The 27,694-nt window shown below is 38.9% G+C and overlaps 1 protein-coding gene across 3 annotated transcripts; it reads left to right on the top strand.

The window, feature by feature from the left end:
* Positions 1–498: 498 nt before the first annotated feature.
* Positions 499–27,694, top strand: ppp1r12c (protein phosphatase 1, regulatory subunit 12C). 3 transcript variants are annotated; one of them, XM_084426102.1, is made up of 21 exons: positions 499–681; positions 856–1,031; positions 1,494–1,653; positions 5,686–5,816; positions 8,579–8,697; positions 15,572–15,731; positions 18,819–18,963; positions 19,451–19,525; positions 20,481–20,557; positions 20,630–20,742; positions 20,825–20,871; positions 20,961–21,091; positions 22,671–22,758; positions 22,847–22,964; positions 23,093–23,205; positions 24,620–24,669; positions 24,904–24,952; positions 25,036–25,140; positions 25,252–25,302; positions 25,721–25,771; positions 26,121–27,694. In XM_084426102.1, the coding sequence occupies exons 2-21, from the start codon at positions 865–867 to the stop codon at positions 26,205–26,207; spliced, it is 2,037 nt and encodes a 678-aa protein (XP_084282228.1). In that variant the 5' UTR covers positions 499–681; positions 856–864; the 3' UTR covers positions 26,208–27,694. The 3 variants fall into 3 exon arrangements, with proteins under 3 accessions (XP_084282228.1, XP_084282229.1, XP_084282227.1); XM_084426103.1 differs by lacking the exon at positions 499–681 and having other exon boundaries at positions 754–1,031; positions 20,633–20,742; XM_084426101.1 differs by lacking the exon at positions 499–681 and having other exon boundaries at positions 755–1,031.

Genomic DNA, 27,694 nt, shown 5'->3' with positions numbered 1-27,694 from the left:
TATTGCACTGATTAATATAGACTTTTATTGGCATGAATTGCAACATTATGGTACATAAAATATATTATCAGAGGGTAAAAGCTTGTTGTGCTTTTATTTGTGCACAGAATAAAATTACATCAATGAAGAGTGTATACATTTTATTAACCACTAGATGGCACTGTAATCGATAATCCGAGACTTTGAATCTTTTCCTTCACGAGGCTTCATTTCTCCATCCTTACATAATAAAGGTGTTTTAAAAAACATTCTTTCACACATATTTGACAATTGGAATATATCAGATAGCTCATGATATACTTTTACAAGTTTGTGAATATGTTGAAATAAAAAAGTAAAAAAAGAAAAGCATCAGAACCTCCTCTTACAGCCTTGTGCATCACATTGTTTGAACTGCAGCGTACTCATACAAATGTAAAAATAAGTTTGAAAAGGGAAATGCTAAAACATGACATTTTGGAGGTATTATAAAAAGTGATAGCTAATGCATCATCCCTTGGGGTGTATTGCGTGTATAACCCCCCGGAAGCTGGAAAGGATCTCTGCTATGCCCTCTGCAGCCTGGAGGTGGAACTGTAGTTTTGATCTCTGACCTAAAGCCTTAAACGTCATGGCAATTACATAAAATCTTTTTCAGGTTCTTGAACTTTATTACTGGTCGTCGAAATCTCCGATCGGCAGGTATTTTTAGTGGGACAGAAGTGAGCGTTAATGACTGGTTAACGTTAGATGTTTTTAGTAACTTCCTGTGAATGTGATGAGGAAGTGTAAACAGCGCGCATGGAGGGCGTGTCTGTGTCATATATGTTCCTATAGCTGTGATCATGGGGATTTCTCTTTAAAATGTGTCTTTAGTGCTGGATTATGGGGGACGCGGCGGTAGCGAAGCGTCGGGAGCAGCTGACGCGTTGGTCGGGCTCCAGTACAGACAGAGAGCCGGCGGTGCCGCGGAGTCGCTGGAGAGGAGAGACGAGCACCGGAGCTCCTGATGGAGGCAGAACAGACACCAATGAGCAGCAGAAAAAAAACAGGTTTAGAGATTCACCACCACAATTATGGCAAAAACAGAACAAAGGAAACATTTTACTGTTAATTAGTGATATAGTCCCTTGATGTAAACAAGCATTTCCGAATAAATCTGTTTCTGTGTTTCTCAGCTTAACTCTTTAATGAAGATCTCCAGATTTAATTAGCTATTTTGGGTGTCAAGGACCATCTGCCATGCATTGGATTACTATCCTGGTAGAATGTGTTTCCTGGTTATCCATTCTTAATGTACAGTATCAAAGAACCAGCACAATTTGAAAATATTGTTCCTAGACCTGATGATTGCTGAAGCTAAAGGTGGAAGTTGTAGAACCTTAGTGTAGAACCCAAAATTACATCATATTTGGCAAGTCTAGTAACAGTGTAATAGTGTAATACTGTATAGTTTTTGAGTTGTCACAATGATGTCAATACCATTCCAGATAGCCTGTCTCTCCCTTTCTCAGGTTGCGGGTAAGGTTTGAGAAGACTGCAGAGTTCCTAGCAGTGTGTGCTAGCGGTGACACAGAGGAGGCAGCCGAGATGCTGAGAGAAGTACGAGTAAAGAATGGAGATGACGATGTGGTCAACTGTGCCAATGCAGATGGAATAACAGCTTTACACCAGGTCAGAATTTTACTGCATTTCAAAGGAATACTTCACTCAAAAAAGAAAATTCTGTTATTAACTAGGCTACTCACCCTTCCAAACCCGTAAGACTTTCGTTCATCTTCGGAAAACACAAATGAAGATATTTTTAAAGAAATCTGACAGCTTTTTGTCCTTCCATAGACAGTTATTCAACTACCACTTTGACGCTTCAAAAAGTTCATAAAGAGATCGTAAAACGAATCCATATGAATTGAGCGGTCCAAATTATCAGAAGAGATTCGATCGCTTTATATGATAAGCAGATTTAATTTAGGCTTTTATTCACATATAAACATTGATCAGAAAACATTTAAACAGAAGCTCAACCGAACCTGCTTAATGCACAAGAATGGTTCCTGAGGAAGCACAGACACGCTGCGTATCACATGAGAATGAACCTCATTGGTTCTTGTGGAAGCTCAAACGTGCTGCGTAACCGAGAGAATGAATCTCATTGGTTCTTGAGGAAGCTCAAACGTGCTGCGTAACCGAGAGAATGAATCTCACTGGTTCTTGAGGAAGCTCAAACGTGCTGCGTGACACACGTGAATGAATCTCATTGTTTCATGTGGAAGCTCAAACGTGCTGCGTAACACGAGAATGAACCTCATTGTTTCATGTGGAAGCTCAAACATGCTTAGTAACCCACGAGAATGAACCTCATTGGTTCATGTGGAAGCTCAAATGTGCACGAGAAAGAACCTTGTTGGTTCTCGCAAGTCAAGCGAACATGCTTGAGCCTCTGTTTACCACAACTGATGTGTGAGTTGATGAATGTGTATATGTGAATAAAAGTCTAAAATCAATCTGTTTATCATATTAAGCGATGTCTCTTCAGAAAACTAAACATTTTGGACTAAACCTCTCAATTAATATGGATTAGTTTTACAATGTCTTTATGAACTTTTTGAAGCGTCAAAGTGTAATTTGCGTAGCTGTCTATAGAGGGACAGAAAGCTCTCAGATTTCATTAAAAAGATCTTCATTTGTGTTCTGAAGATGAACGAAAGTCTTACGGGTTTGGAACAGGGTCCGAAATTAACACCCGCCAAGCGCCAAATGCGGGTAGATTTTCCGTTTGGCGAGTAAATCTCAAAAGGCTATCCGCCACACTGGCGGGTGAATGTTCATACCAAAATATAAAATTTTCAGCGCGCATGCGCGCTCTTCTGCCTCTTAAGAACGAGCAGAGAGAGAGAGAGCCGTCTATGGAGAGAGCCCCGGCCGCGCGCGCGCACTCACTATTCAGAGCGGTCAAGCTTCCTCGTACTTTTTTTGATAAGCGTCCTTGACAGGGCGGCCAGAGCTTCTTCGAAGCTCAAGTCGGCGGCGGTGTGAACGTACAGTTAACGCTCTGTCTGTTGACGGCGCTGAGGAAAAAGGACATGTGAAGCGGTCGCCGCCCATTTGTGTCCTGTCCTGCTCATCAAAGCCGCGCAGAACGTCTTCAGCACTCGTGGATCGTGCTCCGCCGCTGGCCAGGCTGCTTCTGCTTTACACACCATGGCCGTTCTTTTCTCGAGAAAATTGGTTTTCTCATAGCTTTTGCAATGCAATACTCGTTCCCTTATCTCTCAGGGAACCGAGGTTACGCAAGTAACCTAGTACGTTCTCTGCCCTCCCTTCCACATGAGTCAGGTAACACAACTGACAATTTTTTTTTTTATTTCACCCCAATGATAGTAATGTTTCATATTTTTCTCTCATTTTGAGCAATATATATATAGATTTTTTTTTTATTATACATTTCAAATTTTGCTCTGGACAATTTTTTATGTTTGTATTCAACATAATAGGCCTAGCATAATTATCTAAATTAAATGTACTGAAATGAATGTATATGTGACAAAAAAAAGGCTGTTTATTATTTTGGCCGGTAAAAAATATGCTTGGCTGGTGGATTTTTTCATCTACCAGTCCCCGTGGCAGGTGAGCCAAAAAGTTAATTTCGGACCCTGGTTTGGAACGACATGAGGGTGAGTAATTAATGACAGAAATTGATAACGGCAGTCAGATGAGAGAAAGACGTCAATTTTACCGTCACTCCCACAGCCTCTGTAATAGAAACACCCTCACTGCAGCGTTAACCAGTTTCTTGTAATTTAATGCAAAGGTAAAATAGTTATGTTATATGTTCAACCATTTATAAAATGTTATCCATACATTTATATAAAAAAAAAGAAAAAGAATATATATATATATATATATATATATATATATATATATATATATACTCACCTAAAGGATTATTAGGAACACCATACTAATACTGTGTTTGACCCCCTTTCGCCTTCAGAACTGCCTTAATTCTACATGGCATTGATTCAACAAGGTGCTGAAAGCATTCTTTAGAAATGTTGGCCCATATTGATAGGATAGCATCTTGCAGTTGATGGAGATTTGTGGGATGCACATCCAGGGCACGAAGCTCCCGTTCCACCACATCCCAAAGATGCTCTATTGGGTTGAGATCTGGTGATTGTGGGGGCCATTTTAGTACAGTGAACTCATTGTCATGTTCAAGAAACCAATTTGAAATGATTCGAGCTTTGTGACATGGTGCATTATCCTGCTGGAAGTAGCCATCAGAGGATGGGTACATGGTGGTCATAAAGGGATGGACATGGTCAGAAACAATGCTCAGGTAGGCCGTGGCATTTAAACGATGCCCAATTGGCACTAAGGGGCCTAAAGTGTGCCAAGAAAACATCCCCCACACCATTACACCACCACCACCAGCCTGCACAGTGGTAACAAGGCATGATGGATCCATGTTCTCATTCTGTTTACGCCAAATTCTGACTCTACCATCTGAATGTCTCAACAGAAATCGAGACTCATCAGACCAGGCAACATTTTTCCAGTCTTCAACTGTCCAATTTTGGTGAGCTCGTGCAAATTGTAGCCTCTTTTTCCTATTTGTAGTGGAGATGAGTGGTACCCGGTGGGGTCTTCTGCTGTTGTAGCCCATCCGCCTCAAGGTTGTGCGTGTTGTGGCTTCACACATGCTTTGCTGCATACCTCGGTTGTAACGAGTGGTTATTTCAGTCAAAGTTGCTCTTCTATCAGCTTGAATCAGTCGGCCCATTCTCCTCTGACCTCTAGCATCAACAAGGCATTTTCACCCACAGGACTGCCGCATACTGGATGTTTTTCCCTTTTCACACCATTCTTTGTAAACCCTAGAAATGGTTGTGCTTGAAAATCCCAGTAACTGAGCAGATTGTGAAATACTCAGACCGGCCCGTCTGGCACCAACAACCATGCCACGCTCAAAATTGCTTAAATCACCTTTCTTTCCCATTCTGACATTCAGTTTGGAGTTCAGGAGATTATCTTGACCAGGACCACACCCCTAAATGCATTGAAGCAACTGCCATGTGATTGGTTGATTAGATAATTGCATTAATGAGAAATTGAACAGGTGTTCCTAATAATCCTTTAGGTGAGTGTATATAGTTATTTTAACATTGGTCATTTATTGGTTATCGGTCGAAACATATACATAAAACATTATAGTATTAAAGTAAACTATAATGGTTTATATATTTATAAAACATTATAGTTTTATAAAGTTACCATGGAATCAAATTGACCAATCCTATTTTTCTACGGAATTGTGCAGTATTTATTATAAATGATTTATCCATGCACATCATTTGCTTATATGAATGTGCCCTCATTATCTTTAATCAAAATAACTTCCCCTCCCTCTTGCAACAACATCTCTTCTACGCTGACGTGTTTACCGGCCCATGGGCCTGACAACCTGTCACTCACGTGAGATCACAGTAATAGCAAACCACAACGATCCAATCAATTCCCGATGGACAGAATCAAGTACATTTTTCTTGTTCGAGAAGCTGTTTCAGTCAGATATACTTCAAAAAAGGGAAGAACGCCCTATTTTTATTCATTCAGACTATTGCATCATCTGTTTCATGCTGACTTTAATGTTGGTGCATTTCTGTACAAATCTGATGGATTGTACATGGTGTTCTTTCCCAGGCCTGTATCGATGGCAGTATGGAGATGGTGGAATTTCTTCTGTCTCAGGGTGCCAAAGTTAACCAGGTGGACAGTGAGGGTTGGACTCCTCTTCATGTGGCTGCATCCTGTGGGAACCTGGAGATAACAGAGTATGTTATGACAGAATTTAATGAAAATGTGTTTAGATTGAGTCTGTCTCAAGGTGTTCTATTATGTTTACCGATTAGATAGCTTTGAGATGTTGAGTGTGATTGAAATATGTTATGAGATTAATATATTGATATAGAAACTAGCACAGCCTCGAGGCCCTTATTATTCTTATGAAACCATTATTACTATGACTATGAATTAGTTAATTTAATGTTTAACTATTGCACAGTATTCTGTGATGTATCATGATTAAATGCACCATATTATATTAAAACATGTAGTCATAAAAAATGACATTCAATCCCCTAATTAATAAAGAATTAGCATAAAGGTAGTATAAATAATTTTTTTTTTTTACCAAGTACTTTCAAGGCCAGTATCAACATTATACATACAAATACATCATTATTTTACATAAACCCATTATAGGCTAATTCTTTTTGTTTTTCTTTTTTTTCCCTTCAAAACTTTTTCATTTTAAAATGTTCATGGTAAATAAAAAACACAGTGTATATGTTTTATAATTAAAAAGTGTATCTATGATTTTTATGTGAGGATCGCTCCACTCAATATGATTTAATGAGCCAATTGCACTTTCACTTATACCTGCATGGCTTAATATCTGAGATATACACGTTACTGGCAGAATCAACCAGGTAGCCAGACAGAGACAATGGTTGTCCTAAATGTGGGTTTTGCGGCTTCTTTCAGTCAAACACAATCTGAGTTATATTAAATAATTAGTATTTTTGTAAGTAAAATAGCTATATTTAAAACTTTATAAACCATAATCACTGGCTCAAATTCATGTCAGAACTCGACTCTCTTATAAAAGCACATACGGAGTTGTATGGATTGCCTTTATGATGGATAGATGCACTTTTTGAAGCTTCAAAAACTCTGCCTCTATTCAATGCCATTACAAAGCTGGGAACAGCCAGGATAGTATTTAATATAACACTGATTATGATACTAAAGTCATATACACCTTGGATGGCTTGAGGGTGAGTACATTTTCATATTAATCTATTCCTTTAATAATTTTTCATGGTTTAAACCAGTTAATGAAATTTTTTTACCAGTCCTATATTAAAGGTGGCATCAGTAGTTTTTGAAATACACTTTTGGCCAATGTTGATATTTGAAATCACCGAAACAAACACTCCTCTACTACCCCAAAAGGTATCTCGCTCCTAATTTGATAGCTCCACCCCACACTTGCGTACGCGACCACAACCCAGGCAATCTATGGCGGAATCTGCTGTACCTGCCACTGCCGGCCGAGGGTATGATGTCATCAATAAGTGAAAGCAATGTGTTACTATGGTAATCCATGTTGAATGTGTTTTGGTAGTAATGTGTGTTTTAACACGTCAGTGGTTCAGCTCCGTTTCATGTGGAAGACGAGAAGACTGTAAAAAGATTAGGGGGTTATATCGATCACTAAATGATGAACCAAAGGAAACAAACATATATTAGGAGTATATTATCTTACTTTTCAGACACACTTTGGGAGCCGACGCTTGAAACAGAGACGGTAGAGGAGGTTTAGACGCTCAAGACTATGGTGTGAAAATGAATGTGTCTTTTTCATAGCTGAAGAGAACAACAATATGATCGCAAATGAAAAAACAAGCAAAGATGACACACAAGCATATTCAAGCAATGGCCAGCATATATTAGTTCTGTGAAACAAAGCTAAACAATCTTAGCCCCTTACTGCTGATTGGTTACAAGTGTGTTTTGGTACTCGGTCCGACAGTTTTCAGAAGTGTTTTTCAAAAACTACTGATCCCACCTTTAAAGACACAACTTTTGATTAAAACATTATTTTATTTAACAAATCCATTAAGTGATATTCTTCTAGAACTTTTTGACTTTTAGAACCTGGAGAATTGTCCACAACAAATTTTCGAGGGCCCCTTTTCCAGTTGTTTGTGATTTAATGGATAAAGATTAAGGATAAGGATACATTATTTATTTATATAAATATATATACATATATATACATCTGTATATAAACTCAGTTTCTAAGATTTTATTATTTTACATGACTTTTCCAGGTCTAGAAATCACACTTTTAAAATGAGGCTTCCTCATATATCCAGGTTTTCGAAGACCGTAGGAATATTCAAAGCAACAAAAAATCAAGTTGTCTTTTTTTTTTTTTAAGAATGTTTAAAAAACACACATTTTAAGTCATCTTGAGGTCCCCTTGGAAGTTTGCTGAGGCCTGGTAGTGCGCCCTGACCCCCTGGTTAAGAACCACTGTACCTTACATAACAAAACAATGCTGTACAATGAAAATAACAATCTTCTATCGCAGTGATATTGTGAACAGCTGTCATGTTTAATGTAATAGCTTTTACTAAATCTTGACGCTGCTTTTTTGTATTCTACTACTATTCATGAGAAGCATTTTAAAGGTAGCACTGAGACTGAAAGTTGAATTGCCAATAGAAAAAATTGAAATAAGTTGCTTTCATTGTGACCGTTTTTAAATGTGTTTGCATTTGTGGACAGAGTTGTGTGATTTAGGGGGTTTAAATTATTTTGAAATATTTCTACCTAATTACGTGGTAAAAGTAAATGGACTGTTGTGAATGTTATGAACCCTGTTAGCATATTATACTGTGCTTACTGGTACTGTCACTCAGACATTGTACAACTTGACTGTAGTCCTTGACTGTAGTTTATTGACTGCTATAAACTTTTAGGCTCATTCCAGAGTTCACAATGTAAGATTACATTGGTGTTTCAGATTTCTGCTCCAGCAGGGTGCATCTCTCTGCTTAGTGAACTGTGATGGTGATGTACCACTGGACATTGCAGAGGATGAGGCCACAGAGACACTGCTGCAGGAACACACATCAACACATGGTTAGACAACACAACATTTGAGATGTCACATCAGAATCGTGTATAGGTTGCAGAAGTTAAAGCCTTTATTAAGAATAATCACCCAATCCAAGTTTGTTGGAGTACAGGTGCAAAGCACACAATATAAAAAAAACACAAATGTCCACACACTGATTAGTCAGCTGCAAATATGGCTTGACCCCAAAAAAATTCTAACAAAAGGTTTCTCATTGGTTTACAGTAGTATCAGATGTACTTAAAAACATACTAAAAGTTTACCAAAGTTTGACTCCAAGAAAGGCTCCATTTTCAAAATGGCAGCCGTCAGGAATTTCCCTTAAGGCGAGACACTACAGGTGAATAGGGTAAATTTTTTAACTAGCAGATATCACCATGAAACTTTCCCAGTTGATTGTCTACATTAAGATGAGAAAAAAATGTATTGCAAGTTTTCTGTAATTTAATGTTTAAATATGCAAATTAGGCATTATCTAATTAAATATGCGCTTATTTGCATATATGTATGTATATATATATATATATATATATATATATATATATATATATATATATATATATATATTAAAAAACGAAATCTGAGTATTGGATAAAGCCAGGTTCAAAATAATTTGTTCATTGTGTTCACATATTAGATGGGGAAAAAAAATTACGGTGTATGTGATGACAGGGTGCAGGGTGCTCCAGCAATCGCAGAGCAGCGGGATGATTTAGAACGCCAACTTTTGTTGAATTTATGAGAAATCTACAGACGCAAACAGACAAAGTGTAGTAAAATAAAGACCTAAATGTGTATTTCAGACTCTTTTTCGCCACAAGTCTGAAAGAAGACATGTTATTGAAGACAAATATCCCAAAATCTCAAAATTGACCAGTGAAAAAAAACCCGATGCTTATGCCTGCTGTGTCTCGCCTTAAGTAATTGCATATTTCTCCTTTCTCATATCGTTTTGCCTAGTGTTGGTGGTTTATAACCATTCTTTTGAATCCAATAAAGAATAAATTCATTAGAACTGTGTGGTACTGTCAAATTAGTCAAAACAGTGCTGCCACATGAAGGCATGTGCTGATTGTCTGAACCCGTATAGAATCACACCAATTCATTGGCTGATGGCGCGGGCGCCTCCTCAGTGGCTTAACTTGAGAGCTGATTGACGTGGACAAAACTTTGGTGACATAACCAGGTCTAGGCCATAGAAACACCTTCACAAGACCTGGGGCAAACTCCATACAAGGCTCACTCACAGAAAGAGCCTGCAGATCCCCCACGCGTTTGAGAAAGGCCAACGCTAACAAAAGTGCCACCTTGAGAGTAAGAATCCGGTCCGGAGCTGACTCCAAGGGTTCGAAGGAAGGCTCTAATAGCCCCTCCAGAACAACTGATAAATCCCAGGTGCGGACACTAATAGGATGTGCAGGCCTCAAGTGTCTAACTCCACGCTTAAACGAGGAGACCAGACAGTGTTTACCTAAGGGGACCTCGTCTGACTCCCGATAGGCAGCGATAGCTGACATAAACTCTAAAGGTAGTTGCAGCCACTCCAGCCACAAATTTATCCTGCAGGAATTCCAGCACTGAACCGACTGGGCAGCTGACAGGATCCACTGCATGAGCCGAACAGCAAGACTCAAAAACCTTGCACTTAGAGAAATACAGCAGTCTAGTAGAAGGCGCACAAGCGTTATCAATGGTCTCCTAAACATCAGTGGGAAGACCAGACGCCACTGTCGCTAGCGATTGCCTCTTATCGCCCACAGCCTCCATATCTCAGGTCAAGGATGCCAATTCCTGCCCTGGAGCTGAGACAGCAGATCTCTCCTGATATGAATCTGCCAAGGGGACTTCTCCACCAGGGAGCTGAGTTCCGAGAACCACGTCTGGGATGGCCAGAATAGGGCTACCAGAAGGAGGCGGATCCCACACTCCTTCATTCTGCAAAGGACTGCAGGGATTCACTTGACCGGAGGGAATACATACAGTCTCAACTCCAGCCACGGATGAGTGAGGGCATCTATCCACAGAGGTGTCGGATGAGCTGAGACAGGGAAAACCATAGGGGGCACTGTGTCGAGCTCTGCGACGCAAAGAGGTACGCCTCGCCAAACATTCTCCAAATTAGAGCCACTGTTTAGCAGTGCAACATCCATTCCCCCGACTTGAGCTTCTGTCTCGACAGAAAGTCCGCTGCGATGTTCAGGTCCCCTGGAACGCAAACTGCTCTCAGCGAAAGAAACCTGTCTTGAGCCCAAAGGAGGAGGTGGTGCGCATGCCTGTCGAGGGTGCGCGACCACGAGCCCCCCTGGCGATTTACATGGGACACCACTGCGATGTTGTCCATCCTGACAATGACATGAGTCCATCAGGGCCGGGAGAAATTGATCCAGGGCCAGAGTGACAGCTTGCAACTTGAGGCAATTTATGTGCCACGAGAGAAGCTCGCCCGTCTAAACATCGTACGCTGGTCTGCCCTCAAAGGTCTGCCCTCGCACCCCAACAAGTCAAAGAGGCGTCCGTCGTGACAACCTGAAGTAAAAAGGGGGGAGTCTTTCCACCTCCAAAGAGCGTGAAGGCAACTGCGCGACACTCTCAGCAGGCGGAAGGCAGACCAAGAAGGGCGGATGCCCCTGAGTTTCATCCAGCACAGGAATAGTCTCATATGAGGGAGACCCAGGGGCAGCACAGGAGAGGCTGCTGCCATGAGCCTCAGAAGCCTGCGACATATGCCCACCGCTACATGATGGCCGAGCCTGAAACAGGCCAAGCACGCACGGAGACTGGAAACTCAAGCAGGGGCCAGACGGGGCTGCATCGAGAGAGAATAGAGTTCGGCACCCAGGAAAGGGTTCTGCTGAGAAGGAGTTAAGACATTCTTCTGAGCATTCAACCTGAGACCAAGAGATCGGAGGTGATGGAGAATAACGTCCCTGTGACGAAACACCATCTCTCTGGAATGAGCCGGAATGAGCTAGTCGTCTAGATAATTTAGTACACGGATGCCCTGGAGCCTCAAGGGGGCCAGAGCTGCATCCATGCACTTTGAGAATGTCCGCGGAGCCAAAGCTGGACCAAATGGAAGGACCCGATACTGATACGCCTTTCCCCCAAAGGCGTATCTAACCTGAGGTTTAGTATAATGCCACCTTTATACTCAAAAACATCTATATAGTCCAGTCATTTTAAGACAAAATGGGGGTCAACCTTGAACAAATTGCAACAGAAGCAAATTCAACTGATTTTGTATCCTCAATATGTCCTGAGTAAGGGGAAAAAAAGTCCAGAAGAATCCCATTAGGGAAAAGTTTCGAAAAAGACCCAAACAGCCTATTCATACGACTATTCATTCTTTTTCTTACGTGAATAGGGTAAAATTTTTAACCTTTAGATATCACCATGAAAATTACTGAGTTGATTACTTGCATCAAGACAAACAAAAAATGTATTACAAGTTTTTTTTTTATTGTTTGTTAACATGGACAAACGGTGCATCTTTGTCAAATAATGAAAGAGTTTGGACATTTTAAGGGCTTCCTGCCCATCTTGGACGCCATCTTGAAAATTACATCTTTCTTGTGGTCAAACTTTGGTAAACTTTTAGTGTGTTATTAAGGACACCTAATACTACAAAAAACAGCTGCGAAACCTTTTGTTAGAATTTTTTTAGGGTTTGGTGTTTTTTTTCCATATATGCAGCCGCCTAGATGTTATTCAACAACTTGCAAGATTTTGACCTCTCAGAGTCAAAAAGTCATCTGAAGAAAACCCTGAATGTTATTGGATCAATAATATTAAGATATATTTACCCAAATGTTTTGTCTTTCATGTCCTTCCAAAACTGTATGACTTTATTTTCTCAAAATATATTTTGTGAAATTACTCAGGGTATTTTTGTACATTAAAAAATCAGTGGTAACCAAACCCATGTGATTACCAACAATTTTAAAATGTCTTCTTTTGAGTTACACAGAACAAAGAAATTCATACAGATTTAGAATGACATGAGGGTAAGTAAATGATGACAGAATCAACATTTTTGGGAAAACTAAATATCACTTTAGTGTGCAGACTCAAATCAGTTTTACTTTTTGATCGAGTCACACAAATTAAACATAACTTGAAGGCATTTTTACTCAATGTATCATGTAACTTTTTATATACACTGAACAAAATTATAAACGCAACACTTTTGTTTTTTGCCCCCATTTTTCATGAGCTGAACTCAAAGATCTAAAGGTGATGATACACAGGGCAACTTTTTGAGCAATGTTGCTGGGCAATCTTGCCGAGCGATTGTTGCTTGGGCACTTTCCCATTGAAAATGGGCAATAACTTTCTATCTGGATCATTTAGATCGGTTGTGGGCCCTGTGTCTCATCTGGTTGCCCGTTGACAGCAACATTGCCCAGCAACATTGCTCAAAAAGTTGCCCTGTGTATCATCACCTTAAGACTTTTTCTATGTACACAAAAGGCCTGTTTCTCTCAAATATTGTTCACAAATCTGTCTAAATCTGTGTTAGTGAGCACTTCTCCTTTGCCGAGATAATCCATCCACCTCACAGGTGTGGCATATCAAGATGCTGATTAGACAGCATGATTATTGCACAGGTGTGCCTTATGGCGCTTTTCCACTGCATGGTACGGTTCGGCTCGGTTCGGCGTGGCACAGTTCGGCTCGCTTCGCTTTTCCACTGCGTGGTACGACTCGGCTCGGCATGGCAGGGCTCGGTTCGCTTTAGCTCGGTTTGCTTTTCCACTGCAGTTAGTACCGCTTCAAAGTGGGTGGGATTATAGACTGATCGTTATAGTTGCAGCAACCAACGAGAGGAATGTCTGCACTTCGTCCACTGACCACGATTCAGCCATTTCTTTTATTTGTGAGGTTTTTTTTCTTTCTTTTTTTTCTTCAAGCAAGTCAAGCAAGTAGTGTAAAAACAGGTGCCACAGCGGTGGCTGTTACTGGCTATTTAAATCTAGCGGGTTTGGTGTCTCGTGTCGCAAATACAATGACGCTGGTAGTGACGATTCTGTCTGACCAATCAGTGATCTGCAGTGTTTTCACATCACATTTTAGTATCAGTATGGTACCCTTGGAACCTAAACAGAGGTGGTACCATTTAAAGCGAGCCGTGCCGTACCGTACCATGCAGTGGAAAAGGGCCACAAAGTGAGCCGTGCCGTACCGTACCGTACCATGCAGTGGAAAAGCGTCAAAGCGTGCCGTAACGAACCGTGCCATACCGTACCAGGCAGTGGAAAAGCGCCATTAGGCTGGCCACAATAAAAGGCCACTCTAAAATGTGCAGTTTTATCACACAGCACAATGCCACAGATGCCGCAAGTTTTGAGGGAGCGTGCAATTGGCATGCTGACTGCAGGAATGTCCACCAGAGCTGTTGCCCGTGAATTGAATGTTCATTTCTCTACCATAAGCCGTCTCCAAAGGCGTTTCGGAGAATTTGCCAGTACATCCAACCGGCCTCACAACCGCAGATCACGTGTAATCACACCAGCCCAGGACCTCCACATCCAGCATCTTCACCTCCAAGGTCGTCTGAGACCACCCACCCGGACAGCTGCTGCAACAATCGGTTTGCATAACCAAAGAATGTCTGCACAAACTGTCAGAGACCGTCTCAGGGTAGCTTATCTGCATGCTCGTCGTCCTCATCGGGGTCTCGACCTGACTGCAGTTCATCGTCGTAACTGACTTGAGTGGGCAAATGCTCACATTCGATGGCGTCTGGCACTTTGGAGAGGTGTTCTCTTCACGGATGAATCCCGGTTTTCACTGTACAGGGCAGATGGCAGACAGCGTGTATGGCGTCATGTGGGTGAGCGATTTGCTGATGCCAACGTTGTGGATCGAGTGGCCCATGGTAGCGGTGGGGTTATGGTATGGGCAGGCGTATGCCATCTGCCCTGAATTGATTTTATTTTTATTTTTTTATGATTTTGTATTTATTTATCCTGAGGCCCATTGTTTTGCCATTCATCCACGACCATCACCTCATGTTGCAACATGATAATGCATGGCCTCATGCTGCAAGGATCTGTACACAATTCCTGGAGGCTGAAAACATCCCAGTTCTTGCATGGCCAGCGTACTCATCGGACATGTCACCCATTGAGCATGTTTGGGATGCTCTGGATCGGCGTATATGCAACTTCGCACAGCCATTGAAGAGGAGTGGACCAACATTCCACAGGCCACAATCAACAACCTGATCAACTCTATGCGAAGGAGATGTCTTGCACTGCGTGAGGCAAATGGTGGTCACTCCAGATACTGACTGGTTTTCGGACCCCCCGGACCCCCCCAATACAGTAAAACTGCACATTTTAGAGTGGCCTTTTATTGTGGCCAGCCTAAGGCACACCTGTGCAATAATCATACTGTCTAATCAGCATCTTGATATGCCACACCTGTGAGGTGAATGGATTATCTCGGCGAAGGAAAAGTGCTCACTAACACAGATTTAGACAGATTTGTGAACAATATTTGAGAGAAATAGGCCTTTTGTGTACATAGAAAAAGTATTAGATCTTTGAGTTCAGCTCATGAAAAATGGCAAAAACAAAAGTGTTGCGTTTATAATTTTGTTCAGTGTATTTACCCTATATTCATTCACAAATAACTTGACAAAATATTTCCATAATTATAAACATTGTTTATGTTTCTAGAAATGTATAGATTAGTACATTTACATTTAATTCGTTTTTGCAATCCAACATCAGCTGGTTAGATTAAAATTAATAATAATAATAATAATAACAGACTCAAATTTATTAGATAATTCTCCTCAGAGAATCTTGCATATTTTGTTGTTTTATGCAGAAGTGTAGGAGATACACTTATAATCAGTCCATCTCTCATCAGGCATGGATGTGGAAGCAGCTAAGCGGGCAGAAGAGGAGTGGATCATGCATGATGCCCGCCATTGGCTCACAGATGGGTTACCTGCTAATATTTGCCATCCCCGGACTGGTGCTACTCCCTTACATGTTGCAGCAGCTAAAGGATATTTGGAGGCCATTAAGTAAGTATGAATCCAAACGGAAATGTGGGAAAAAGATCCTTGTAAAAAATCTTGCCATTGCAAAATTTTAACTTATATGATGGCAATGTGGTATAATGCAGTACTTTTAAGAGTTTTACCATAGACTACTAGTATCTCAGTGATTAATGAATTTTGTAGTGTTTGGTATGTCTCAAACCCTAGGGACCAATCCACCCTTATTTGACTAGTTTAACACCCCATATTCATGCAGGGTATTCCACCACGCCATCGGGCGGTTCTCTGTTCACAGAATAGTCATTGTTTATTTCCTGTTTCTATGCAAAGTGGAGAAGGAGTGGAGTGTGCCTCGGAGCTGTTTAGAGCAGAAGGCACATCAGCTTCTTGTTCACTGCATGATATCTCAAAACGTGACTGAAGAGAAAAAGAATAGCTGGTCATTGTCATTCCCAGAGAATGGGAAGAGGGGAGGAGAAAGCATTAAGAGAAGGCAAACCTGCAAACACACTCACTATTGAGATGAACTTTAAAGTCACCTTGAGATCAAAATGCTTCATGGAATGTTGCAATGTCTCAATTTATAGTTCATCCAGACTTTAAAATCATCATAAAATAAAAAAATGGCAATTCCTATTTTTGATGGAATATTGCAGTATTTATTTATTATATTATAGCAGTATTTTTGCAGTATCTGTGCACTATGTATTATATCTGTGGTTCATCTGTGCACATCATATAACACAAATAATAACTTCCCCTCCCTCTTGCAATGACATCTCTTCTCTTCTCTGATGACTTTTTTTTTCAGCACGAGGGTGGGACAACCTGTCACTCACATGAGATCATAGCAATAGCAAACCACAACATTTCAATCAATTCCCAATGGACAAAATTAAGTCCCGCCCTACACTTTCATTCTAACTTTACAATGTGAGGGCAGTCAAAGACTAAATATATTATTAGTTACTGATATTAGTCATGAGACAGAAGAGTCTAGGGAATAACTTTCACCAGTTACATTTAGGCCCGGTTTCACAGACAGGGCTTAGACTAAGCCAGGATTAGACCATAGATCAATTAGGACATTTAAGTAATTTTTATAAACATGCTTAGAAAAAAAACATTACCGATGTGCATCTTAAAACTAAAAAGGCACTGATATATTTTTAAGATCAGTCAGTGCAAGTTTATTTCAGTGGAAACAGCTCAGACTTACATTTTAGTCTAGGACTAGTCTTAAGCCCTGTCTGTGAAACCAGGGGTAAGTCTGATAATTTAAACCAGTGATTCTCAACCAGGGGATGGGGCCCTCTAAAGCAGTGTTTCTCAACTGGTGGGTCACAAGACCGTTTTGAGTGGGTTGCAGACTGTGCAGTCAAAGAAACAACATCAACAACAATTTTTTTTAATTCTAAATGTTTTTTTTCTAATGCAAGACTTTTATTTTGAAAGATGTGCTTGAAAGCTGTTGACTCTTTTGTCAGACAGAGTTTAAGTAAAGAGTGCCTGAGAAAAACATGTCCTGATTCAGTATCTCTGTCAGATGAGATGTTGTTAAGCTACAGTATGTCAGTGTCATTATTCTTACGTTATTTTCGTAACTTGTTATGAAATAAAAAGTCTCTGACGTCAGAAAAACAAATGTTCCTGTCCTGTCAGACCTTGTACTCTGCTTGTGTGTTGTTTCACTTCAATAAAGAGAAAAATAAGGATCAGTGGGTCGTGGCTTAGTGACCATGGGAAAATGTGGGTCCCATGGCCAAACCAGTTGAGAACCACTGCTCTAGAGGGCCTCAGTAAACATCCAAGTGGCCTTAAAATGACTTAAAGGGATTTAAAAATAAGACAAAACAAAATATATTTTTAATAATACTTATTTTAATATACTCCTCTCAGCAACTGTTTGTTTTCTTTGATGAACCAGAATTCCAAAACCATGGTCTTGGAAAACCTGAATATACAGACATACCCTTACAGCTCCAATGCTTCATTCCTCCAGAAAACTGATTAAATTAAAAGGAATTGTCTCATGTATATCTGCATGCCTTTGGTGAGAAAGAAAGTGGGAAAATATATAAATTATTGTTCATTCTACAGATAAAAATAAAAATAAAATCATAGGCAAGCATGTTAAAGGTGAAGGCTATAAGACCATCTTCAAGCAGCTTGATGTTCCCGTCATTACAGTTGCAAGTATTATTAAGAAGTTTAAGGTCCATGGGACTGTAGACATCTCCCTGGGCACAGCAAAATCGACCCCAATGTACTGCCAAGCATCAGAAATCTGTCTCATTTGCAGCTCATGGGTCCTCCAGCAGGATAGTGACCCAAAATATATAGCTGAAAGCACCCAAGAATGGCTGAGAACAAAACACTGTACTGTTCTGAAGTGGCATTGTGTATAATGGAAGCGTGTTTTGTAAATTAGAGGCTGTTATCTGTTGCCATTTGTGGTCACATGTTGTAGGTGTTAGAGTGCAAATGCTTGTGCTTGCACTGCTGTAAGCATGCAATCAACTGAGAGGAAAAAAAAATTATGTGGATTAATAATAAATATCTCCTTAAACGCCGAAACTCTTCAGTGGTCATTTGCATAGAATTTTGGACTGATTTCCTCACCACTCCTTAAACATTGTGGTTCTGCACAAATCACATTTATTTTGGATTCAAAACAGCAATGAGTTTGCTGCACTAATAATATTTATTTACCATAAATGTGATTACCAAAGGTACCTTTTTTTGTGGTATTTTTTAAGGGGGGTAAGGTAAGGTACCTTTTTTAGGGGGCATTTTTGGGATTAATAATTTTACTTAATATTCATTGTGTGATATTCTTTTTAGCTATGTACAATGCATACTGTGCATATGTGTTAACATTTAAAAAAAAAAAGTTTTTGTGTTCCATTACCCTTTAAAATGCTGCCTTTAAAATTCTCACTAGGTTTTGGAACAGAGCTTGTGTCTACATTTTATTGAACACACAGTTAACTTCAAATACTCTCTCTCTCTCTCTCTCTCTCTCTCTCTCTCTCTCTCTCTCTCTCTCTCTCTCTCTCTCTCTCTCTCTCTCTCTCTCTCTCTCTCTCTCTCTCTCTCTCTCTCTCTCAGATTGTTGTGTCAGTGTGGTCTGGATGTGAGTACTAAAGACTATGATGGCTGGACTCCTCTCCATGCTGCGGCTCACTGGGGTCAAAGTGAGGCCTGTCGTCTGCTTGCTGAGCAGCTGTGTGACATGGAGGCCATTAGCAATGGGGTGAGTGATAGAGGGATTGAGTGCACTGATTAGACTGTTGTCTATGAGAAACAAAGCTGTCTTCCTGAGACCGGTATACACCTGGTACAAAGTCAAATCCACCATTGTGCCACATTTATATTTCAGGAGGACAATTCTATCTTGTTTTATCTATTACTATTTTTATGTTTTATACTCAGTTCACATCAAGAAATGTGTTAACAACAGCCAATATACTGTAATCATAAAAACACAGAAATGTACCATAGTTCTAAATGGGAAAGTAAAAGCAATAGAATAGCAATAGCAAAAAAATAAGTGCAGAGGGCTCATTCTCTCTTAAAGGAAGAGGAAGTGTGGAGCTACTGTTTTGTGTCAAAATGCACCACAGTTCTGCAGCAGCACTGCAGTTAGCCATAATTCTGTTTCATAATGTGTGTGGGTGTGCATGCATGTTTGGGAAATGATAATAACTGAAAGTGTTTTTTTTGTTTGTTTGTTTTTTAAGGGTCAGACTCCATTTGATGTGGCGGACGAGAGCGTTGTGTCTTTACTAGAAGAGCTGTCTCAAAGACAGGCTAATGTAAGAACACACACAGACACACAACTCTATCTAAATCAATAAGTCATTTTAGACACAAAAGGAAATTCACAGCATGTTGCATGTAATATAGCATGCCTTTTCAACTGGTGGCCTGCGTACTGAATCCGGTCTATTGGTAAAGGTTGTCAATTATTCCTCCTAGAATAATTCTGTGGATATTATACAGTTGAACAGATTGTAAGACTGCAAGTGTCTGTTCTCTTTCATATTGCCAGAGCAAATAAAAAGTACATATACTTGTACTATTATTTGCTGTTAGACTCTTAACACCCAAGTGTGTTTTTGTGACATCAATAACACAACTTCTAAACTTCTAAGAGTTTTTTTGTGCTCTACTTTCTTTTTCTTTGCTCTGGCAATATGAAAGCGAACAGACACTTGCAATCTTGCAATTCAACTGTATAATGTCCACAGAATTATTCTAATGGATGACACTTGGAATCTCTTTAATTTCTGTAAATCATCACTCACATTGCTCTCCCAGGTTGTGTTCACAGAGTTGTTAATTTATCCCCCATGATTCACTTTTTCACATTCTTTGCTAATAAAGTAGGCAAGCAAAATAGACCAAATATCATTTTTATATATCCCAGAAAGACAGGAAAGCATTTTGAATTATATGTCCATGTTTCCTTAAGTTTTAAGACTTTTAAGGCCTTTAACACATATACACATGGAAACCCAGTAAAAATAAATAAATACAAATATAGTGTATATATAAATAAAGTATATAAAGATATATTTTGTCAAGTGTGGCTGTTTAATTATTTAAGATTTGTACCAAAGTAAAAATTTTGGTGCAGACTCAACCCTAGTGAAATATGTCACTCATTACTATGATGTTTAATCAGAAAACGAATTAAATCTGGTCTATTTAGATCCAATATTAATGAAGTGTGATGATTATATACATTTTTGTGTCTGTTTATTTTAGTGGAGGACTGAACAGGCACTTATTGAGCAGCAGAATTCACAGATCTCAAATGCCAACACTGCAAACAAGAAACGCAGGTGAGAAAGATGATTTGTCTTTTAGTCTTTGTCTGTCACGGGCATCTTTACTCATGTCTCTCTCTCTCTCAGAAGCTCTGTGTGCCGGATGAGCAGCAGGGACAAAATATGTGTACAGGACCAGTCTAAAGAACGAGGGGTCTCAGGTGGCCTTGGTCTCAACGATGAGAGAGAAAACAGCCCAGGTTCTCTCTCGCTCTCTCTCAAACATATACAGCAGCATTATCATATTTACATGTTTGATGTTTGTTTTGTTCTCTGTTCTAGAAAGTTCAACAGTATCGTCTCCAGAAAGCATTGTTCCTTCTTCAGGGGTAAGACACACACTCTTCTGTCTTAGCTTTCACTGTCGAATGTCTCTGCTGGTGCTTGTGGTTAATCACTGTATGTTTGTGTTTTTCAGACCAGTGAGGATAAAGAAGTCAAGGTGAATGATCAGGACAGAGCAAGTCGCACAGCAGTTGTGCAGCCCACCCCTCAGAGGCGAGAGTCACCCGCTGAGAGCCCCAGTAACGCCTCTAGTGACGGAAGGAAGTAAGATCGCTTGATCTAAAGAAATGAATGCTTTACAAGAACACTCCATTTTATTTCCATGCTTTTGGGCCCTATTTTAACGCTCTAAGCGCATGGTCTAAAGCACACAGCGCAAGTGCACTTACCCCTCTTTCACACCGCAAGCGGCGCATCCGCGCAACTACATCATCACTGCAGCAGCAGACTCCCGCGAGTATTCACACTGGAAGCGTAGTGCAGCGGCTGCAAACCGTGTTTGGCAGACAATATAACCATTTCAAACAATGGGTCAGTTATTTCAACATTTTTGTTTTTATAATATTACACCTTACTTCCACCCAAAACGAATAATTAAAAAGTTTAAATGGGTAAATGCATATTTGTTATAATTAATTTTCTTTTCTGGCATAATTGTTAAAACACTAGACATTGGCATTGTTGTTAAAACTCTTGACATGCTTATTCTGTGCATTTTGAGCACGTTTTGTGTTAAATCACATTTATTTTGTCCATCAAAAGCATCAAAAGTGTTCTTTCACTTTAATTGAGCGTGAGCAGCACAGCAAAAAATAGACCGGACGCCGAAACCCCCGCTGCACTGCTGTTCACGCGACGCTCCTGCTTGACGCTCACGCGCTGCTCCTGCTCCCGGTGTGAATGCACTCATTGATTAACATGGACGCCGAAAAAAATAACTGGGGTTAGGGGGTGTCCGAATCCACTTTTGCTAGTTTAACGACGAGAAAATGGTCTAAAGGGTTGTCCCTTTTCTCTTAATGAGTAATGGGTGTGTTTTGGGCGTAACGTGCAATAAAACCAATCAGAGTCTCATCTCCCATTCCCTTTAAAAGCCAGTAGCGCTCGCGCCATGGCGGATTCGCTATTTACATGGCGGAATTTGCAAGCGGAAATTGAACGCTTCTCCAGAGAGAAAACGGATCTGCTCATGCGCGAGGTTAAAGTGTGCAAGCAGAGCATCTACGAGACAAGCCAGATTCCACCATATCTTTATGTACACAATATTAATCTTTTACATTGTAATCCTTTTATTTTTAATATTTGCCATGTTTGTGTGCTGCTGCGTGTCCTAGTGTGTGTAATAAGCAGAGTGTGTACGTGTTGAGCACCCGCCTTAAAATAACAAAAAAAATACTGCGCCATTGACTTTAGACCAGGTTTTTGTTGGTTATTTCAGTTGCCGCAAAATAGCAACGCTCCAACAATGTGCCTGAACACACCGCGTTTTCAGACCAGCACCGCCATGGGTGCACAAATGGGCGTAAATGCATTTGCTATTTAAACAACGTGTTTTAAATAGAACTTTTATAATTAAAATCAAAAGTGATCATTTTTTTCTCTACAGCAGAGATATTTTTTATAAATGTATCTCTACAGCAGTTAGATGGTTAAAATAAGTGTTTAGTAGCTTTTTTAATCTTTTGTATCAAAGTTGGTATTGAGAATCACTAAATTTCACTTATATTGGTACAGACTATCAAATTTTGCTAAAGTTATTAAGCAGTATGTAAAAGTAGTAAGTAAATAAATGTTTTTAAGGATTTAAGCTCTGTTCATGAATAATGATTAAATTGTTTTTCAGGTTTCAGGCTCCAGTGAGAGACGAGGAATCAGAGTTTCAGAGGAAAGCTCGCTCGCGTCTCATGCGGCAGTCACGTCGATCAACACAGGTGTGTGTTCACACCCCTAATCACTCATATTGTGCACACTGTTCAAAATGTTTTCGTTTTTTTTCATTATTATTATTTATTTTTCCAGGGAGTAACACTGACGGATCTTAAGGAAGCAGAACGGAGTATTGTTAAAATCAATGAACCTCAGAACCTCAGTGTTCAGCCTGTGAGCCCCAACATCACAGTAACCCCAGCTGAGAGAGGTGAGTCTTATTATCAAGTGTGTGTGAAGCACCTGGATTTGCTCTTTCAGTTAAGAGTAACGACTCTTTGATCTTTTTGATTCAGTATGACTTCTGTATGGATATTGAGAGTTTTCTCTCTGCAATAGACATAGAGCCAGTGAAGGAATCTGGAGAGGCAGAGACAAGACTAGGAGTGAGAGATCGCAGGAAAGGGAGGAAAGAGAGACGCTCTACTGGTATCGTTCAGCTGGCTGAAGAGGTGAGCTTCAAACATTCATAAAAACTCATTTCTCATTCTGCATTCTCACTCCCAGTGCATTTTTTTGTTTTAATGTACTTAAAAAAAGTATGCTTTTTTGCAGCTTCTCACCAGAATATTACAAAAAAATAATAATAGATTTTGGAAATGTGTATCTGTGCATTTATTTTCAGCTAATGTTGCCCACAACATTGTTATAGAACAGGAGGAGTTTGTGGTTGTTTACTTTTTGACTTGTTTTAAAATAGTGGCTAAAGTGATTCCTGGTTTCTTTTTAAGTGTATGAATGAAAAGTCAAATGATAATGTTTTTTTATGACAATGATTTTAGCTGGATACCAACCGTTATATGCAAACACAAACAGTACATAACTAAGGGTCTATGATATGAACAGAGACCAGAATTTGGAAATGAATGGGAACTTAATAAACAAAGATGCCCCTGCACAATTAAACTAAACCTAGTACAGCTGTCGCACTTAAAGTGAAATGTGAAAATTAATTAAAAGTATTGATTGTGCACTACATTTAGATCTGCTCATGTTGCATCGGATTTCTTTTTACCCATTTTTTTGCATCGTTGCACTCTTCATATTGTTTGTAATAATAAACAATCACACTAGTTTTTGTTGAGCTTATGAATGCAATGGTCAATCAGAGGCCTTTAGATTAGTCACCTCTAAAAACACCAGAGTTAAACCAATTCATAAACGGATATTAGCTTTTTAAACGTTTTATTGAACAACATTCATAATCAACAATAATTAGTATGTAGGCTATTTACATATATATGCAATTGTTGTATAAATACAGTACATGAATGCCAGCTTTGAGTCTGTGTAAATACACATAAATGCAGTTTCTGTTCCTCCTTTGCAGTTTGAAGATGATGTTGATAAAATTTTATTGGTAACAGTATAGAATTCTGATTTTTTTTAAAGTAATTGAGTAAATTTAAATATTTGACATAAAAGACAACACTGATAAATGTAACAAGGTAATTAAAGAAATTGCCCTTAAAAGGTAAAAAAAAAGGCAAATATTGGGCAACAAAAGTTAATTTCCAACCCTGACAAAGACCTCAACACTATAATGATGCTGTTGTCCCAAAACTGGTATATCAGAAGGAACAACTGGGTGCTACTTCAGTGTATTTTGCATAACATTGCAAACTCACTCTCTCTTGTTTCATACAAATGCAAGTGGTGCCATTTTGCATCTTTGTTATTGATTGTATTGAAAATGACCATAGAGAATTTCCAAATTTATATAGTATTCTTGTTGCTAGGCCGATTGCTTTGTACAGCGAGAACATTTTTACACCCCTACTTGTGTTTGGTGTCACTAGTGGCAAAGAAATTCCTTGTAAAGAATGTAAAATGACTGACTTGTTTTGGCATTTTACTTTTGTTCAGATGGATGATATGGATGCAAATGAAAATGCTGAAAAAGACAAGAGCACAAGGTTTGTTTTAAGGTTTTCTACATCTCCTGGTGTATAGCTTTGTTTGAGTGGTTTGGGTTGCGTTTTGTTTTTTGTTCTGCTTGTGACTAGAACACTTTGCGTAGGTGTGGCTTTGGGGTTTGCCTGTCGGAATTGGCGGATTAATTAGAGCACAGTTTTAAATAAGCTCACATTGAGAGAGTAATGTTGAGGCTTTTGCAATGATATTTTTAACAGTGTTGTTTGTTTTTGTAGGGATCCTCTGTTAGATGATTCCAGACACTCTTCTCATTATTTTAGAAAGGTAATGATTTTTTTTACGCAACAATCATCAAGAGACCGATGAGTAATATAAGAGCTGGTTTACACTCTTGTGTGTTATCTCAGTTGTATCTGCAGGTGTTGCAAGAGAATGGAGATCTAAAAGAGAAACTGCAGGAAACTCAACTGCAGCTAAATGAAAGTAAAGTTCAGCTGGAGAAACTCAAACAGGTGAGAGGTGTTTTTTCTTGTCCTGAGACTGAAGGAAGGGGAAAGGATATGTTGAACCACTAAAGTGAGAGAGAATTCTTTTGTCTGTTCTGTTTGTTTGCATGTAATCAGAATCAAGAGAATGGATCAGACAGACCAGCCCTTCTGGAGCTGGAGAGATTTGTAAGTTCTCACACTGTAAAAAAAATAAATAAAAACAACTACATATTTTCCAGTTTACAAAACCTTTGAAATCTGAACACAGATTTGAAGTTTTCTCAATTTATTTTTTACAGTGCACAATTTCATACCATTAGATAACATTAGTTAATGCACTGGTGTCATGAACAAACAATTATCAAAAAAAATGTAACACATTTTTTACTTTACATCTATTAATTAAATGTATTTTTAAATACATGAATGTAATTTATATGGCTTTAAATGTTAAAATGTTAGTACATGTTGTAATTAACATTAACCTAGATTAATAAATTCTGTAAAAGTATTATTCATTGTTAGTTCACCTAATGCGCAAATGTTAACGAAATGAACCTTATTGTAAAGTGTTTTTTATTATTTTTATCTGCTCTCCACACAGGAAAAGAAAGTTCTTCAGCGGAGAGCATCTGAGTTAGAAGATGAACTCAAAGTAAGAACTTGAGCTTTAAAATTCATCAGGAATCTCCTAATTATGCAAAATCTGCTGACTGTTTTTTACATATGTTGTTAGGATTTTTCATGGGAAATATGTGTCATAGATTTAAACATGGTAATTTAAAAAAAAAAAAAAAGAGCTTTGAGATTACTACACTCTTTTGACAGCTAAAAACTATTTGACAGCTAAACACAACTTAATAAACAAACATATAAAAGGTGGGAGCTCTGTAGAACTTGTGAAATGATGATCATGCCAAATCTGCAGAGCTTTCTGCAAAGTCCCATGCATATCCATGTGGGCCTTCTCATCTCACTGTCTGTCACCCCCCCTCCCCCTCTAGGTGCTTGTGGATTTGCGTGCTGATAACCAGAGACTGAAGGATGAAAATGCAGCTCTCATTCGTGTCATTAGTAAGCTGTCGAAATGAACCTTTGGGCTCTTTGCATTGTTTTCCTGAATTCTTTGCCCAAACAAAGAACTGCACAATATTTTTCTTTCCCTCTCTCATCTCTGGGACATATACATCTGCCTGGGGTGGTTAAACTACTGTTCTTAAAATTGATATGTACATATGTGAGGCCTTGTTTAGCTGCCATTTTAGATCCATCTAAACTGGAATTTTCAATGACTCAAGTCCATCTGCTGTTCAACTGCTTTAGATTGTGGTGTTGAGCTTTGATTCAGGGTGCTCTTGTGTCATTTGTAATGTTATTGATTTATTTTGTGCAATGTGCTTGCTGCTTTTTATTAATAGCACAGCTTTAATGTTTCTTAAAATTCTGCAGACTTGCCATCTCACTAATTTAGTTCACATCCTTATTGTACCCTTATTACACTGGGCTGCACCGATGACAATGTTATTGATACTTTGAAGTTTCAGTTCAGGTTTACTGTTGAGTTTCACTTAAAGACATCTACCATTGCAAAATATTTGCCTTTCGGCAGGTACCTCTTAAAACCTGCAAATATAGATAAATCAAGAGTTTATGATATACAGAATATAGGATAGAATATAGTTCATTAATAACAAAAAATGTATCTAATATTACAATTACAGTATAACAGATCAGATGAATGTACATTGAAATAGAAATTACATTTTATTTTATATATTTTCATATGCATTCATATTTGAATGTACATAAAGTACTGATCTGTTAAGCATGATCTAATATTTGTTAAAGGCTTATTACTGAAATTGCAGTGTTATCAAACTTACAAATGTTTAAACCGAACTTTTTAATGTCATGGCGCTGTTAGCTTGCCAATGCCATCATAATTTTAGCTTAAATGTTTCTTTTGTTTTTAAAAAATATTTCTTGTAATGGTAAGAGAGAAAAAAAAGTGCCAAACAGTAACGACATTGCTCAGGGGTCTCTTGGTGAGACAGTAGAAGATCTTGGGGTTGTGTGTCTTTTTCTCAGTATGTATTTGGATTAACACTGTACTTTAGCTGACTACTGTTCTTTGGACCAAACAGGCATTAGTATGAATCTATTTCTCTATTATTGCATATTTATAAATATATTATATATGGTTAATTTTGATGATGTTGTGTTCTGCCAGTGGTGTAATCTCTTTTTACTAGGAAGAGACACAAAGTGTTTTGTACTGTGACTATGAGTTTTGTCCTAAACCAAACTGGCGCCATAGGTCAAAGCTTTTTAAAGTTTACCACTGTTTATTTGTGTTTTCCCCTAAAATTATAGCTTTCAGAGCTTAAGCATTTGTTCATCCAGCCAGTGTATTTTGCCAAAAAATGTGCCTTATATATATATCTGTTGCTTTGTTAAAAAGGATGACCAATAAATATCAATGCAAATGGTTGTGTAACAACCATTAAAGTGGTCTCTGCACCATTGCTTTTAGCTCTTGCATAAATAAATAGCAGCTTGCTAGACATTATTTTCAAAA

This window comes from Rutilus rutilus, assembly GCF_951802725.1.
Source record: "Rutilus rutilus genome assembly, chromosome: 12".
In the NCBI taxonomy this organism is placed as follows: domain Eukaryota; kingdom Metazoa; phylum Chordata; class Actinopteri; order Cypriniformes; family Leuciscidae; genus Rutilus; species Rutilus rutilus.
This window is presented reverse-complemented; position numbering and strand designations above follow the sequence as displayed.

Coding starts and splice junctions, on each gene's coding strand:
- ppp1r12c (XM_084426102.1), top strand. CDS start 865: ATGGGGGACGCGGCGGTAGCGAAGCGTCGGGAGCAGCTGACGCGTTGG. Junction 20,558..20,629: donor ACTGCAAACAAGAAACGCAG/GTGAGAAAGATG, acceptor TCTCTCTCTCAG/AAGCTCTGTGTGCCGGATGA. Junction 21,092..22,670: donor GCCTCTAGTGACGGAAGGAA/GTAAGATCGCTT, acceptor ATTGTTTTTCAG/GTTTCAGGCTCCAGTGAGAG.